Source organism: Corylus avellana, chromosome 3 (genome assembly GCF_965113065.1).
Source record: "Corylus avellana chromosome 3, dhCorAvel1.hap1.2, whole genome shotgun sequence".
NCBI lineage: Eukaryota > Viridiplantae > Streptophyta > Magnoliopsida > Fagales > Betulaceae > Corylus > Corylus avellana.
This window is the reverse complement of record NC_142492.1, coordinates 34,328,243-34,345,649: the sequence shown is the minus strand read 5'-3', so window position 1 is coordinate 34,345,649 and position 17,407 is coordinate 34,328,243. Positions and strand designations below refer to the sequence as shown.

Below are 17,407 nucleotides of genomic sequence, written 5' to 3'. Positions count from 1 at the left end.
AGAACAAAAATTGTACAAACGTAATTAAATTTGATTTTTTAAATATTTTGAACAGGAGGACGATCTAGAAACAAACTGAAAAAGTTTAGAGAAAAAAAAAATTGTACAAATTAAATGGAACTTTTTTTTCCTCTAAAGAAGCACAAAAAGAAAAAGAAAGAGAAGAAAACCTTGTTGACGAAGATGATTTTCTGTTCGTCTATTGTCGTATGTGAAAGAGAAGAAAACCTTGTTGACAAATATGATTTTCTGTTCGTTTGTTATCGTATGTGACGTTTTAAAATGTAAAGACGGTTAGTTTTTCACGTTTAATGGAAGGGGAAGCAGTGTTTAAGTGAAAGTGTGAAACATGACAACTTTTGATTGTTTTTAACTTAAAATGACACTTGACAGCATTTTTAATCGCCACATGTTGAAATTTTATGCCCTCCTACTAAAAACTCCCCTATTATATGACGATCTAGAAACAAAATATTGAAATCAAAACAAAATGAAAAACATTTGGAGAGAACAAAAATTTTACAAACGTAAATAAATCTAATTTTTGAAATACTTTGAACAGGAAAGGGAAAAACGTTTGGAGAGAACAAAAATTGTACAAACGTAATTAAATTTGATTTTTTAAATATTTTGAACAGGAAGACGATCTAGAAACAAACTAAAAAAAGTTTAGAGAAAAAAAAAATTGTACAAATTAAATGGAACTTTTTTTTTTCTTCTAAAGAAGAACAAAAAGAAAAAGAAAGAGAAGAAAACCTTGTTGACGAAGATGATTTTCTGTTCGTCTATTGTCGTATGTGAAAGAGAAGAAAACCTTGTTGACGAATATGATTTTCTATTCGTTTGTTATCGTATGTGGCGTTTGAAAATGTAAAGACGGTTAGTTTTTCACGTTTAATGGAAGGGGAAGCAGTGTTTAAGTGAAAGTGTGAAACATGACAACTTTTGATTGTTTTTAACTTAAAATGACACTTGACAGCATTTTAAATCGCCACATGTTGAAATTTTATGCCCTCCTACTAAAAACTCCCCTATTATATGACACTTGGCAGCATTTTAAATCGCCACATGTTGAAATTTTATGCCCTCCTACTAAAAACTCTCCTATTATATATTATATTAGATAAGAATTTTCTTACAATTTTATATAGTGCCTTTTTTTGGAGTTTGTGTGTCCCTTCTTATACAAAGTTTTCGAGGTGAATCCCCAGAGGTAGGAGCGAAACTATAATGTTTTGTTTGGAGGAGACAAAAATTTTTTTAAAAAAAAATAATCTAAAGAGGCCAAAAATTAATTTTTAAAGATATAGTTAAAAAATAATAATAATAATAAATAAATAAATAAATATTGGCCTGGAACCACCCTATGTCCCAAGCCAAAGAGTAGTTTCGCCCCGGACCTAAAGGGTGTTTCTCGATTTTTGCCTTGTAACAGGCACGTAGCTGTGTACAGTCGTCTAAATGAGCGCATAGTTGCGGAGTAGCTGCCCAACGGCATGAATCTTGATATTATTAGGGCCATTTAATAGAGGGGACCCTTGGTTATTTATTTCAATATCATATAATTAATACAAGAAGTTTTTCAGAAAAGTTATGCAACAGCAACCCATGTATAACAGTACGTTGAAACCATAACAAAAACTGCGGTGACTGTCCTTCATTGATTTCTTCCGTTTACCCCTGAAAGAAGACTTTCCTTTCCTTTCCATCACGTTACTTCAATATTTTGTGTTTGGACTCAAAATTAAAATACCGTGTAAGAATCTTTTCCTTTCTGAGTTTCATTCTAGTTTCTGATTTTATTTTATTTTTTAATCATTTCTTTTTTGTCTGGGTTTTCTAAACTTTGAGGTTTACCAGACCTTGGTCTAATCTCCGTAAGGTTAAGTTTGTAAAAGAAATAGGGGAAATATAGTGTAGGATCATGGACTAGCCTACTATTTGTTCAGCAGTCCTCTGCCCAACCAGAGGAGGCCCAAATCCGAGACCTGCTTATCCGATCCGAGACCATGAATCCGAGACCTCCTCTAGTCGAGACCATAAAGTCCGAGATTAACTCAGGACATGTAAGTCTCAGTAGAGGGAATAACTCCGATATCTTGGAAGATGTTATTTTTAATAAATGAGTAATCATTGTTATCATATCTTTTACAATCTAAGTCCTGCATATATCCATGAAGATATGTCAGTTGATATCTAAGATCACAAAGGCGATTGAGTCCTACTCGGACGCTCTAAATCTAGCATGGCCTAAAAGATTACAAGTCTGATCCTCTGATCTCAAGCCACTGAAATCGTGGAACAACTAACAAACATGATCTTTCATTCAAATATTTGTTTAGCCGATATCAAGGGATAAGATTCCTGAATGTGTAGGAAATTCAATTCTCTCCCTGCCTATAAATACAAGTCATACTATCAAAACAAAGGTAATCACAACTCTCATTATCTGAGCTCTGTAGTTGTTGTCAACATCCTTTCTCATTCTGACTTAGGCATCAAAGTGTTCCCGCCGGCTCACCCCCGGTCACTTCGATCCTTCTTTCTTCTTTGTTTTGCAGTCAAATAGTTTGGGTGTCGGTCGACTCAAGCTCGGTAGGCATGCCACGTCATCGTCTGGAAAACTGTGCACCAACATATAGAAAAACGAAATTGCTCATAAGGTGCGTTATAACATCACTTTTCTTAAGAAATTATTTGCCCCCACCAAATATAGTATGCAAAAGGGTAATCAGCAAATATTTCTCCAAAATATAATAGAGCCCAAAAAACTTCTGTATTTAATTGCCCTTTTGCACAAACGAAATTAAGCTCAAAATTTTTCTATCCTATCAAGAGACAAAGACTCTGATAATATATTAAAAAAATATATAGATGAAGGGTAAAAGAATTGAATAATCTTAATTATTTAAGATCAACCATTAGATTACAGCTCCGATGCCAAGTGCGCCATCAAGGCACCACTAGAGGCCTACAACCCATGTCACGCGTGCGTCTACACTAGTGTGTATACACCCAAGCTTTTTTAATAGCTTAAAGTTTGTTTGAGCCTTATAACTGCCAACTTCACTTTTTCTCTTTCCAACGTGAAACTCTCTTATTCAATGCTCTTTAAAACCTTTAATTTTAAAATATTCTCAAGACAAAGTAATATTTATTAACTATTAATTTTGAAAATATTTCTACAAAGTTTGAAGTGGCTTACGGGAATGAAGAATGCTATGCTTACAAACAAATTTTACATAAAAACTTTTACAAATTGATGTGACACAACATGATTGGATATAAGATAAGTTCAAATTTTGAAGAACCTAATTATGTTGTGCCACATTAGTTTGTAAAAGTTTTTCTATAAAATTTGTTTGTAAGCCTAGCACTCTCCTACGGGAATTAACTATGGTTTTGATTTTTTTTTTTTTTAACATGTCCGCACAAGAGGGGGGAGTGGGCTATGATTTTGATCTTGTGTTGGTACCTAACTTCTTCTTACTTACAAGAGACGATAATGCTACTTTTCACACCTCACCTACTTCACGTCGAATAACTTTTTTACTTCTTTTTTTTTTTTTTTAAGTGACTAATATAAAAAAAATAATAATAATAATAAAAACAATTTAAAACACTTACGTGTTGAAATATGAAATATGTTTGATAAGTAAGTGTAAAGAATATCATAACTGCGAAGACAAAATCATTATAGAATTGGTTCAAATCATTGCAAATGAAGATTAAGAATCAACCGCTCAGAGAAAAAGAAAAGAAAAAAATAAAATAAAATAAAAAACAGAATAAAAACACTTCAGTCTGCAATAATTTGGCCCTTGATGTAAGTATCCCAGCTACCAGTCTGATTTGGGGCTCTTGACTATCTGTTTTGCAAAAAGCCATTGGCCTTTTTGAACAAACTTTTATTCCTGGACAGCGAGCCAGAAATTCTAGCAGCTTTAGAATTGGACGGTTCCTTTAAGCAAAAAAAAATCAGGAAATGGATGTGACCAACTCTGGCTTAGCTCAACCAAGAGACGTACGCAATCTTCCACACACAATAATGAGCTCTTCAAAGACCAAATTGACCAGTTGCAATGTACACACCAGAGATGTTATAGAAGGATTGAGATCCCTTGTTTACAAGGTTGTTTGTATTTTACAGAGACTTCGAGTGACGAGGAAACTTTCTTTTCTTTTCTTTTCTTTTTTGTTTTTTGTTTTTGCGCGTGCGTGTGATTTGGTTTCATTTTCTTTTTACTTTTTATTGTGAAACCAAGTTTAATTACCCCAGGATGTTTCAACTGCTCACGGACCGCTTTGTTTTCCAGTGGACTTGTGTCAGGAATGACGACTTACAAGTTGCGACTCATTTGCATTCACATTCACATTCACATTCAACACATTCATAGAAACTGGCCTTTTGAGAGTGAGAGAGAGAGAGAGAGAGAAGAAGAAGACTAGAGGGCTCAATCAGGAGCAGACAAAGAAAAAAATGTAGGTGTGAAAGGTTGTGAAGGAGTAGAATTCCGCCTCTCAATTATAGCATAGTTCCTGATGTACGCTTGTATAGATTAGTTGCTATATATAACTCATCTTACATAGCAGAGAGCAAGAGAGAAAGAGAGAGAGACCATGGAGAAAAATGATAGAGGAACCATGGAGAACAATGAGAAAGCTGTTACAACTGAAGAGACAAAGATTAACTACAGAGGATGGAAATCCATGCCATTTATCATAGGTGAGTGAGAGGGGGATCAAGCTTGTCTTCTCTAATCTTTTTCTTTATTTTTTCTCATTTGGGTGTTTTTTTATCCTTACTTCTGAGTGACCCATTTGCATGGCATTTCAGGTAACGAAACTTTTGAGAAACTTGGAGCCATTGGCACCTTGTCCAACCTCTTGATCTATCTTACTGGTGTCTTCAACATGAAGAGTATTACAGCTGCACTTATCATCAACATCTTCAATGGTACCACCAACTTTGCCACCTTGCTTGGAGCTTTCATTTCTGACACTTACTTTGGCCGCTACAAGACTTTGGGACTTGCAACAATCGCCTCATTTATGGTACTAATACTACTACCAACTTTCATGCTCAAATTTTTCATCAAGTATGCATCCAGTAAGGAATGACATTAGTGTGCAAACAAATTTGCTCTTAGTTTGCTTCATACAAATCACGATTATATCATATCTTGCATCACCTGCAACCATATGAGAAATTTATGTATCGACGGATCTTGTTCATATGAGTGTGTCTGGATTCTTCCTGAAGTTAGTTTCTGTTTCTTGTTTGTATCTTGTTGGCTCAATGGTCATGTATCTGTATATATAAGGAACTCTGTATATTAATACAATCAGATGAAGATATTCTCTTCCCCCATATTTCTTTCTCTCTTCTGCAAAATCTGATATGATGCATCTGATGCCTGATTTGTCTATTTCTGTAAAGGGATTGCTTGCAATACAACTAACAGCGGCAATCAAGAAGCTGCATCCACCCCACTGTGGATCAGGACAGAATGACACTTGCACAGGGCCAACAACAGGGCAAATGGCATTTTTGCTGACTGGTTTTGGAATGCTAATAGTAGGAGCTGCTGGCATCCGGCCATGCAACTTGGCCTTCGGAGCAGACCAGTTCAACCCTGAGACAGAATCTGGGAAGAAGGGAATCAATAGCTTTTTCAATTGGTACTTCTTCACTTATACTTTTGCCCAGTTGGTATCCTTGACCCTCATTGTGTATGTGCAGTCCAATGTGAGCTGGGCTATAGGTTTAGGAATCCCAGCAATTCTGATGCTCATCTCATGTGCACTCTTTTTCATGGGTTCAAAAATGTATGTGAAAGTGAAAGCCACAGGTAGCCCTGTGACTAGTGTGGCACAGGTCATAGTGGTTGCTACTAAGAAAAGGCAGTTAAAGCTACCAGAACAACCATGGCTTTCCCTCTTCAAATATATGCCTCCTAGTTCTATCAACTCCAAGCTTCCTTACTCGGACCAATTCAGGTAACCCATTTTAACAAGAGGAATGTTATTTAATAGATTGTTATATGATTGAGATGACGTGATGTGACAATAAAAATCAGCTCACTATCATGTTATCTCAATTGTATGACAATTATTAAATAACATTACACTTCTAAGAATTGTGCAATTTGATTATCAAATGGGGGCCAATTTGGTGTTAAATTTGAACCAACCAAAATGATTATGTTGGCAGATTCCTGGATAAAGCAGCAATCGTGACTCCCCAAGACCAAATAAACCCAGATGGATCAGCAACTGATCCATGGAAACTTTGCTCCATGCAGCAAGTGGAAGAAGTGAAATGCTTGCTGAGAGTGATTCCTATATGGGTTGCAGCCATCTTATACCATCTTGTTATAGTCCAACAGAATACATATGCAGTTTTCCAAGCCGTTCAATCTAACAGACAACTAGGAAATATCAACTTCAAGATCCCACCTGCATCATACATTGTCTTCATGATGCTGAGCTTGACCATATGGATACCCATCTACGACAGAATACTTGTCCCATTCCTTCAAAGGATCACCGGAAAAGAAGGCGGCATCACAATCCTCCAGAGGATGGGCATTGGCATATTTATCTCCATACTCACAATGCTGGTATCTGCCCTGGTGGAAGAGCGTCGAAGGACCATAGCTCTAACCAGGCCAAATATGGGGATTGCACCAAGAAGAGGTGCCATTTCCTCCATGCCAGGTCTATGGTTGATTCCTCAACTCATGCTAGCAGGACTAGTTGAAGCATTTGCTAGTGTTGCCCAAGTTGAGTTCTACTACAAGCAATTCCCCGAGAACATGAGAAGCATTGGCGGGTCTCTTTTATATTGTGGCATGGGATTTTCAAGTTATTTGAGTAGTTTCATGATATCAATAATTCATAGAACAACAGAGGGTGCTGCAAGTGGAAATTGGTTGCCAGAAGATCTTAACAAGGGAAGATTGGATTACTTCTATTACACAATTGCTGCTATAGAGGTCTTGAACTTCTGCTACTTTCTAGTTTGTGCAAAGTGGTACAAGTACAAAGGGACTTGCAAGGATACCCTCCAAGACAACCTAGGATCAATACAACTGGAAAAGACTGCTGTCTGATTATCAAGTTCGTAGGTAATCACATTTATTGCAGGCTAAGTAATGCTATTTAGTAAACTCCTACATAACTGCCATACAACTAGACGATGACATGACTCTTTTACTGTTGATCCGATGTATGGAAGTTGTACAGGAGTTTACGAAATAGAATTACTCATTGCATTTATACACTATCTAAAATAATGTTTCCTTGGCATTTGGAGGCAGCATGATGTTGCATCAGGTAGGAACTTTATGTAGGATCAAACCAGTAGGATATGAATTGCCCTTCTCTATTGAAGAGAGAGCTTACATGTGTAAAACAGGATGTGTAACATAGATGGGAAAACATGGCAGCAAATGTAACTCTCTTATAAAAACCTAATCAGGAATGATGTCTTTTTCTTTTTCTTACAAAAACCTAATCACCATACTACAATATAACTATGTAAACTTTCCTCAATAGCTTCTCCTTCTGCCAATACCAATACAATTGATCTTTGCATAACATGACCTGATTTGAACGTGCAGCTTTTTTTTTTAATAGATTGAGTAAGAACAAAATACAAACAATCTGCACATGTACAAAAACAGAAAATTACAAGATCCATAGTACAAAGACCAAAAAGAAAATTCAATCTTGACAACAATCCAGTCATAGCTATAGATGGGATTCTCAAAGGCAGAGAAGGCAATAAGGAAAGCTGCCAGTGAAGCTTATTGTAGCGGCCTATGGCGGACGGTGTTGATATCAATAAAGAAAACTCATTTAACTTAACTCAGTTGAGGAGACTAAGAGGAAGTTGATAATGGCGGATGACACATCATCTGAGGCGGTGAGGCAAAAAACCACTAAAATCGAATATTTTTTAGGTGTAGATCCAAATCTGAAATTTTTGGTAGACCAAAAGAGTTCTACATAGGAGAGCAATGATGGAGATGTGCTGCAAGAGATTAAAAGGAGCGGCAGCACGTGTAGCCCAAGTGCGCCACAATGGCGTGAGGGGTGCACTCTTAAGTAAGGGGGCTGGTGAATAGTTGAGCGGTGGCCGACAATAGAGGAAGTGTGTGTGGGGGGTGGGGATTGTGGGTTTTCAATAGATCTCCCATCTAATGACCCAAACAAAATATTAGAAAAACTAAAGAAAGAAGAAGAAAAAAAAAAAAATAACAAAGAGAAGATGGAGATTATGAGTGCATCAAGGCTCCAGCAACCTGACTGAGATATGAAGGATGGGGGGAAGTTTTTTTTTTTTCTTGTGGGAGAGAGAGAGTGTGTTATAGAATATGCATTGCAATATTTAGAATGCAAATCAAAGTTTCGAAATTCCATACATTAGGCTTGAAATGGAATTTTCATCCCCTACAATCCCCTGCCTAAAGTACAAAAAATATAAATAATTATAAAGAGACGGTAAAAAGAATTTATGTCTGAACAAGGAGTTCGTCTGCCTTAGCAACTCGCTTGAAAAGTAAGTCTCTTGTCCTAGCAACTTGTTCGGGCAAGGGGGCATGAAGTCACTTTCATAGCCCCCTGTCCGATTCTAAGGGCATGGAAATTTCAAAGACCTCAATTCTAAGGGATTCCCATCCAATGAAATAAGACAAAACTATAATCAATTGAGACTTGATTTTGTCAATGTCACGGATATTATTGCAGATCACACAAGAGAAATGCTGAACTTTAAACTTATCAGTTCACTATCAATATGTCAAGATCCAACACCTATTCCAAGTGCAAACATCGACTGCAAGTGAAGATTTAGAATATAGCAGTACAACCACACCAGGAAAGTTTCTAGGAAAAGTCCAATTTTTTCTTTTAAAAAAAAAAAAAAAAAAAAAAAAAGTCTAGGAGGAAAAGCATGATACGTCTTTGATTCCTTTCAGAAAAAATCAAAGTGTATTGTCATATCATGCAATAAATCATTGGACCTTTTGTATGTGCTCATTCCTTACTGGAACTCTAAACCCATCTTGCAAAACCTACTCTACCAACAATGTATCAACAATGTGGCTCAAGTCTACACCACATCTTTTATAATCTTTTAAGTTTTAATGGTTTAGATATAATTCATATTTGTCGTAAAACAAATATATATATATAGTAGTATTAAATTTGAATAGTTGAAAAACTAAACCAAATCCATTTCAAGGCCCAATTTTTAAAGCCAAGCTTGTTTAAGCTTATTAAACTTGTGAGCAAATTAAGAAATGAATCATCAAAGAGATGGAATAAATCATTGAAATTATCAATGAAACTTCTTTACATAATCCCCCGTATGAAAGAAGAAGAGCTTACCTTAATCTTACAAATATTCTTTTTAAAGATCATATAAAAGTAATAGATGATTGGACTCGATCTTAATTTGTCCATTATAACAAATAACCATAAAAAATTCTTGGACAAAAGAAAATGTTCATGACTATCTCCTTGAAAACTACACTTCAAGGAGACACCTTGTAGTGGTTAATGCAATAGGAAAGATCATAAGAAAGGTAAGCAACAAATAATTGCTTTACTTTATAATTTCCAAAATTTAAAAGATATCCTAAGAAATTGATATTATCATTGATACCACTTACCAGCGTTATAAACACTAGTTGCAGATTTCCTCATCAAGAAGAAGAATGAGCAAAAATTTGAAAGAATTTGGGCCTTGTTTGGGAATAGACATTATAAGTGGGTTTTAGTTTAAAAGTGATTGATGTGAAATAAACTATAAGGCGATAAGAGTTTTGAATTTTTTTAGTTTGAAAAAGTAAAAATGTTTTGTTTTGTAATAATTTTTTTATTTGAGTGATAATAAAAAGTGATTGATGTAATATAAAAAATAAGAATGTTGGGGAGTTAAAAAAATGTAAGAATTTGGCCTGTCCTTTGCCAAACAAGGCCTTGAGTTTTAATGTGCAAGAAAGTGATAAGCTCTTGTAGCAATCAAAAAAAAGAGTTACTGTGCATCAGCACCGACATCAAATTCGTGCATCAACGCAATTCAAGAGGTTGACCCCTAAACTAAGAATTAGGATCCTCTCCAGTTCATTTAAACTGAAAAAATAAAAAGACAAAAACACCCCTTAAATACTCACCAGTTTAGATCATGTTCCAAACTGCGCAGGGACAAACATGTTTTTACATGGATGTACATATATAATCATCACTTTTCGAAGAATCACAAGCATCATAATCACCACTACAATGGTAAGCAGCCAAGCAGCTGAAACTTGAAGGTACCAAGTTAATTATTATCTAACTAGCAAGAGTTTGCAAGTGATAGCAGGATAAAGGTCAAAAGGACAAAACCCTTCATACTTTTTTGTTCTTTATTTTGATGATGCGAATCAAAAAGGACAAACCTTACTGTTATGAACACACTATGGCATTGATACTATAAGCGTTCAAGGGCACCACAAGAGGTTATTATACATCTGAGAGGTGTCCAAAAACACAAGGGGAAAAAAAAAGTAGATAAGATCTGCACTCAGCATCTATAACTACTGAAAATGGACATTATAGTATCTCATATTAAAACGATTGTTTGGAGATAAAACTCACAACGGCATGTTGATTACATGCCCTTTTCTCTCATCGATAGTAGGAGCATCTTTAGGAAGTATTGGGAAAAGATGATAAATGCTCTCCCTCAGACTGTGTAGGCTTGCTGAATTGTGCCTATGTCAAGCCCCTTGAGTCTCACGACTGATTCCACGTGACCTTTCAGTGTAGTGAGTTCTCTCAACCTGCAAGAGGCCATGAGAATGAGAATAGAACAAATCACACAAGTAGAATTGAGTAAAACATGAACCAACATGATCAAAATAAAACTACACTAGTAGCTGGCTTGACCAAACAGGGGAAAAAAAGGAACTCATTGAATATTTTGCAGTTATATAGGAATAATTTCAAAACACCCTCTATTTATAGTTATGCAGTATGACTCTTGCCTACCTTGCAATTTCAGCTCTTCTTTTGGCTTCTTCAGCCATTTGATTGAGTTCTGTGAAATGTGCTCGCTCAGTAAACATCTTGGTGTCAGGCGGCTGCAACCCGTGCAATGTTCTCTGTGCATGTGCCCATTGAAGCTCACGTTGTTCCTTCCCGAAGTCCTTTTGTCTTGTGAAAGCAATCTGCATGACAAAGAAATCAATCAAAAACAGCTAACAACGATACTATTAAATAAGGTGCTCCAGAAAACCAGTGCCATTCATACCCTCTGCTCAATAACAAGATCCCAAGCCCTCCCACTCAAAGTATAGCGGATGAGGAATTTTATGATATCAAGTGGGAAGTAGAATATTAAGTTATACAGCCAGATCACGCCAGCCCAACCCCATCCAATTCCTTCAATCGCAGCAAAGCTCCAACTTGCATAGACTGCAATCAAAGTGGCGATCTGCTTGCAATAAAGGATTGAGGATCAATTTTTCCTCTTAACTAATTGCAAAGAACCCAAGATGAAATGAAAGGTAGTTAGCTCACCAGCTGAGCAATAATGAAAGCTACCACAAGCAATAACCCAGGACGCTCAATGAAGGACCAACTTCGAGATCGTGTCACAAATATGAGGGCCTGACTAATGGTGCTCACTTGCAGATATATTGCTGAAGCAAGCTTTCGGAAGTCATCATGAGCTGTTTTCTCAAGGGATGACACCCCAAATGTTCGCTGAAAAAGTAACAGGCACAATATCAATTAGTATGTCATGACAATCACAAGTAACCGAAAGAAGCGCCAGGACAAATACGTGGGCATAAAAACACAATTCAGATGGACGCAAATAAGCAACCGAAAAGAAAATTTTAAACAAATTTTCATCACAGGGTCAACCAAGGCCTGCTGCTTACAACTGAAGGTGGGCCATCTTACCGGGAAGAAGTCCGTCTTATATGCAGCCCAGAAAAATATGACTGTCATCATTGCCAAGTAACTACCAAGAACAATGCCAGTTGCAAAAATCTCAGCTAGTTTCCAACTATCTGGCAAAGGAGATGGCTTCACCCTATCTTTGGATATTGTCATGATAGTACCTAAAATGTCATAAAGCTAGTAAGTAACAAAACTTATGAGAAGTTGTAACCAGCATAAAACAATAGATAAAGATGAAAGGTTAGCGCAAGAAAATATACAAAATTTAGAAGAGAAATTTAATTAATTAGCACAGAAGAAGAGTTTTCAGTACCATGACAATCAATTTACAACAGTAACACCAACAGAAAATGTTACACAAAGAAATATGGAGCTGACAAGAGATAGAACTTGCGATTTCTATTTGGTAAAATTTCAATTCTTACTAAACAAGATAGCTAACGGCCAATTTTTGAGCTATTTAGTTAAATGTTTAGTGTCTCAGATGTCATTATAAGTGCATGCACTGCATACAACACCCAAACGCAGAGCTATAGAGAGCAGATATTTTGCTTGAGAAAAGAAACCCATACCATCATTGAGAATGGCAATGATAAGCACCATGAAAGGTGGAAAGTCAAACTTCCATATGAGCGCAAGCAACATGAAGCCAAGCTGTTACCAAATCAAAGAAGCAGAACACATTTTGAGTGGAAAGTAACTCATTAAACTTTCTCATGTAATAAATGAACAAAAGAATTGCAAAGACTGCACATAGAAGATGCCACCTATGCTATAAAAATCAAAGAACACAGCTTACCACAATACGGATTGTAATGGAAACCGCATAAATCTGCCAAACATGAGACAAAATTAAGTAAATTGATAAGAATTATTACAAGAACTGCTATCAAAATAAATTTCTTATAATTTATTACCATAACTATTATCAAAATTTTATATATATAAAAAAATAAAATAATAATAATAATAAATAAATAAATAAAAAACTGATAATAACTATATGTTGATTGTTGACAATCACTGTAAAATTATAAGCATAATACATTGAAGTTGAAACCAATGCTTACTGTGTAATTTTTCATTCTCTGGAAGATTGCCCGACTGGTCAAAACAGCACTAATTATAACACTAAGACCAGGTTCTGTAAGGACAATGTCAGAAGCACTACGAGCTGCATCAGTTGCATCAGCAACTGCTATCCCAATGTCAGCTTTTTTTAGGGCAGGAGCATCATTCACTCCATCACCAGTCATGCCACAGATATGTTTCCTAGCTTGCAAACGCTTTACAATTTCATATTTGTGCTCTGAGCAAAAAATATATAAAGCCAAACGATATAAGCAAGGTCAACATAAAATTGTGTTTGGGAACAAGAGTGACAAATAAAATTGTTCGATACAACAAATATAATTCATATAAAACATACCAGGGAAAACACCAGCAAAGCCATCAGCTTTCTCTATCAGCTCATCAATCGGTAAAGATGCAATAGACTCATCCTTATTCTGTCCTAGCAAAGCAGATGAAGGATACATGTTAGTACCCATTCCCAGCCGACGTCCAGTTTCCTTTCCTATTGCAAGTTGATCACCTAAAAAAAACCAAAAGGGTCAGCAACATAAGCAAACTACTAAAAAAAGTATTGCTATAACTTGAACTGGGAGGGTGGTAAAAGGTTCAGAAAACAAGCGATGCAAGAGCAATATTGGGAAAGCTGATTGATAACATTATAGATGCATAAGACCAAAAGTCCATTTCTAACCCAATTCAGTAAATTAAAGGACAATAACTTACAAATATGGTATCATTAGCTCATATACAATGCTCTCCTCACTCACCAGAATTTGAACTTGTAGGTCGGGCTGGGTCCAAATATCAAAACTCAACCCATATTCAGAACCAGATTAAATGATGTCATGTGACTCTGAATTCTACGAGGGTTCCCTCATGTGCAATAGCATTTTATTATGCTTTTAAATTATTCTGGGCAGAGACAAAGTAGCTACTCAACTACCAAACTACAAGCATCCTGGTTTTCAACAGCCAATAGAACATACCCGTAATCATTTTCACACTCACTCCAAGATTTAAAGCCCTTCTTATTGTCTCCGCACTGTCATGCCTAGGTGGGTCAAAGAGAGGCAATAGACCAGTGAACTGCCACGGGCTTCCAGCACTCTCTTTCCTTCCATCTGGAACTTCCTGCATAAAATGGATAAATGGAAGAAATATTGCCGATATAAGGAGTGTTGGTAGTGAAAAAGTAAATATAACATAACAACAAAGAGTGTTGGTAGTGAAAAAGTAAATATAACATAACAACAAAGCAGTGATAACCATCTTGTGTAATTTCCACAGGACTAGAAAAGAGAAAAACAGAAATCATGTTACCTGGTATGCTACAGCAAGAGATCGTAAGCCTCGCTCTGCAAACTTATCGATCACAGCATGAACTCTACGCTCAATGTCTGACTTATTATGGGCGAGGTTTAGAATCTGAAAATCATATTGCAGACAGGAAATTCCGATGAAATAGTGATAAACAAAGACCACCACATAGATAAAGGTAGGGAGGACAATTTACCTGTTCCGGTGCACCTTTGCTGACTCTGTGCATTTTACCATCTCGGTCAATATAAGTCAATGCTGTTCGCTTATCCGTAGGATTAAAAGGGAGGAAGTGTATTTCTTGAATGCCAGCACGTGCCTTTTGGTGGCAAGAAAGGAAAAAGAAAAGGAAGCAAAAACATAAATTAAGTGAACAAATGACTAACATAAAGAATTCTTCCCACAAAAACAAATCCTGATTTTATTCCAATAATCAAATGAAGCATGAGGAACTGCATAACTATCACAAAAAGAAGGAATAATCCCGACATCAATTAATTTACCTCCTTTGGATCAGCCAACATCCCAACTATAGCAGAATCTATTGCATCTTGATTCTCCACTCTAGAGGCTCGAGCTGCCATCAGAACTACGCTATCTGCATCTACTCCTTTCGCAAAAACCTGAAGAGTTAAATTCAGGCATGCATTTAAAAACAATATTTTTTTACATTGTTTCTGCAGGAAGAGAAACACCTGTAACCAACAAGCAGCAGCATCTACTAACTGACCTCAATAAGAGCCTTGTCAACACTAAGCTTGTTCAATGTCAAAGTTCCAGTCTTATCACTGCAAAGCACGTCCATGCCTGCCATCTCTTCAATTGCTGTCATCCTCTTTGTGATAGCTCCCTGTCATCATTTTTATCATTTACCATTATACACCATGAACAAATACCACTCAAATTGAGATCTAGAGGAACCCAACCAACCTGCTGAGCTAACCTATGAGAACCAATAGCCATTGTCACAGACAGAACTGTAGGCATGGCGATTGGAATTCCTCCAATGAGAAGCACGAGAAGATTGTCAATTCCAGGGCGGTACTTCCGTTCTTGAATGGGATACATAACAATAATTTCTATAATCATCCCCACGGCAATTGAACATATACAGAAGTTTCCAATTGCAGTCAAGACCTACAAAACCACATAACACATATAAATTTGAAATATGAATCATGAAAGACACAACATAGTACTTAAGAATTAAAACAGAGATAGAGTATATCAATCTGCTTGCCTTTTGGAAGTGGCCCACTTGGTTGGTGGAATCAACAAGATGAGCAGCCTTCCCAAAGAATGTATGGACACCGGTGGCAATGACCACTGCTTCAATTTCTCCCTGCTTGCAAGTTGAACCAGAGTAAACACCGTCTCCAGGGCCTTTCGTGACCGGAAGGGACTCACCGGTAAGTGCAGACTGTGAAGCCCAAAACAGAAAGTCAACCAATTTAATATAATTACATTAATATAGAATGCAAAACACTGAGAGCAGGAGACCGACCTGGTCAATTTTCAACGGATCTCCTTCAAGAAGACGAGCATCAGCGGGTATAATATCACCAAGTTTAATACTGACAACATCACCGGGAACCAGAACCGCAGCATCATGCTCACACCATCTTCCATCTCGAAGAACCTTTTATAACAAATGCATCAGAATTGAAACCAACATAGGAATTTCAGCATTACCCAAATAGAAACAAAATGATAACTCCCCAAATTACAATCACTCTTAAATAATCAACACCTAAATAAGACTAGTCTCGCAAACCAGGTTTAAATATTACTAATTTGCAACAGAAGAACAAGTTGCCAGAACCTGATACCTTGGCTTTTGGAGCGAGACGAGCCATCAGAGCGGCCGCGGCATTACCCGCATTATTTTCCTCAATAAAACTAATAGTTGAGTTGATGAAAAGTAGAACTATAATGCCCACAAAGTCTTGCCAGTCCGGGGGCTTTCCCTGCAGAAATTTAACGTGTAACGCGACCCAGGAATTCTCAAAGAAGTAGCAACAAAGAACCAGAAAAGCTGAGTACTCACTCCTCCATTCGCAAGCGCAATTGCCATGATAGCAGCAGCTTCCATCACCCAAGACAGAGGGTTCCACATGAATCCCAAAAACTTCAAGAACTTGCTCTCCTGGAAAACAACCAGAAGACAACATTTTGAGAAAAATAAAAGGGCCAACTTCTGAATTAACCAAAGAACAAGAAATTATGACATGAAACAGTGCCTTTTTCTCTTCAAGCTTGTTGTGCCCGAAAATGGTCAGCCTCTCCTCAGCAGCCTCCGTAGTGAGACCCTCTCTGCTACATCTCAGATTCTCAAACACTTCCTCAATGGGAATGTTTTCCTACACTCACAAAGTCCAAAACTTTTAACCCAGAGGAACCATTTCCACAAACAAAAGCATAGAACAAACGGAATTAGCAACCAAAAAATGTTTCAAGCTGTTCAGATCTATTACCAAATCCACGGCTTCCTTCAACACAGCCTCCAAAACTTCAGACTTGTCCTCCATCTCTTCCTTTCTCTCTCACACACTCTCACACTCTTTAACTTTCTCTCACAACAGAACCACTCACAGATCAGAACTCATCAAACAGCCACAATAAAATGCAGAAAAAAATAAAAATAAAAATAAAAATAAAAAACCTCAAGAGTTTAACCAGAAACCAACCAACACCCAGTTGAAAAACCTGGTTCTGAACCCAAATTATGGCTTACAGACCAAAATGAGAACAACCCACCAACACTAAATCTGCAGGTAAACCAGGAAAAGGAACCGCTTATAGTAGTGGCAACCCAATCACAGTCGCAACCTTTTCTACTCACTTCGAGCAAATATCAAATAAGCCCCCATGGAAAAACCTCCTTTTATTTACTTTAGTAACCCCAATTGCAACGACGCACTTGTACCTTTCAGCGATTTCGTGCAAGTAGCTTGTCCCTTCAAAAATTATAAAAAAAAAATCATTTAATGGACTGGTTGAAACCTTGACAATTCTTTGATTTGTGATAAATAAATATATTATTTTATGGATGAGG

General features: G+C 36.8%; 2 protein-coding genes across 2 annotated transcripts; one reads left to right on the top strand and one right to left on the bottom strand.

The window, feature by feature from the left end:
• Positions 1–4,384: 4,384 nt before the first annotated feature.
• LOC132173716 (protein NRT1/ PTR FAMILY 2.11) lies at positions 4,385–7,602 on the top strand. Its single transcript, XM_059585298.2, has 4 exons — positions 4,385–4,726; positions 4,838–5,055; positions 5,441–6,000; positions 6,215–7,602. The coding sequence occupies exons 1-4, from the start codon at positions 4,621–4,623 to the stop codon at positions 7,113–7,115; spliced, it is 1,785 nt and encodes a 594-aa protein (XP_059441281.2). The 5' UTR covers positions 4,385–4,620; the 3' UTR covers positions 7,116–7,602.
• Positions 7,603–10,377: 2,775 nt separating this feature from the next.
• On the bottom strand, positions 10,378–17,251 carry LOC132173715 (ATPase 11, plasma membrane-type). The gene is made up of 21 exons (XM_059585297.2): positions 16,827–17,251; positions 16,593–16,712; positions 16,400–16,498; positions 16,182–16,319; positions 15,857–15,991; positions 15,593–15,772; positions 15,283–15,489; positions 15,083–15,202; positions 14,856–14,975; positions 14,549–14,671; positions 14,356–14,460; positions 14,022–14,166; positions 13,391–13,555; positions 13,032–13,270; positions 12,761–12,793; positions 12,534–12,615; positions 11,962–12,122; positions 11,575–11,760; positions 11,306–11,488; positions 11,044–11,222; positions 10,378–10,835 (listed from the first exon to the last, which is right to left on the bottom strand). The coding sequence occupies exons 1-21, from the start codon at positions 16,878–16,880 to the stop codon at positions 10,739–10,741; spliced, it is 2,871 nt and encodes a 956-aa protein (XP_059441280.2). The 5' UTR covers positions 16,881–17,251; the 3' UTR covers positions 10,378–10,738.
• Between the last annotated feature and the right edge of the window lie 156 nt (positions 17,252–17,407).

What these genes read in the sequence shown, in the direction of transcription:
- LOC132173715 (XM_059585297.2), bottom strand. Translation starts at nt 16,880, where the DNA reads ATGGAGGACAAGTCTGAAGTTTTGGAGGCTGTGTTGAAGGAAGCCGTG. An exon ending in GCAAAGGTGCACCGGAACAG is followed by an intron (nt 14,461 to 14,548) that starts GTAAATTGTCCT and finishes TATGATTTTCAG; the next exon opens with ATTCTAAACCTCGCCCATAA. An exon ending in CTCTTGCTGTAGCATACCAG is followed by an intron (nt 14,167 to 14,355) that starts GTAACATGATTT and finishes CATTTTATGCAG; the next exon opens with GAAGTTCCAGATGGAAGGAA.
- LOC132173716 (XM_059585298.2), top strand. Translation starts at nt 4,621, where the DNA reads ATGGAGAAAAATGATAGAGGAACCATGGAGAACAATGAGAAAGCTGTT. An exon ending in ATCCATGCCATTTATCATAG is followed by an intron (nt 4,727 to 4,837) that starts GTGAGTGAGAGG and finishes ATGGCATTTCAG; the next exon opens with GTAACGAAACTTTTGAGAAA. An exon ending in CCTTACTCGGACCAATTCAG is followed by an intron (nt 6,001 to 6,214) that starts GTAACCCATTTT and finishes TTATGTTGGCAG; the next exon opens with ATTCCTGGATAAAGCAGCAA.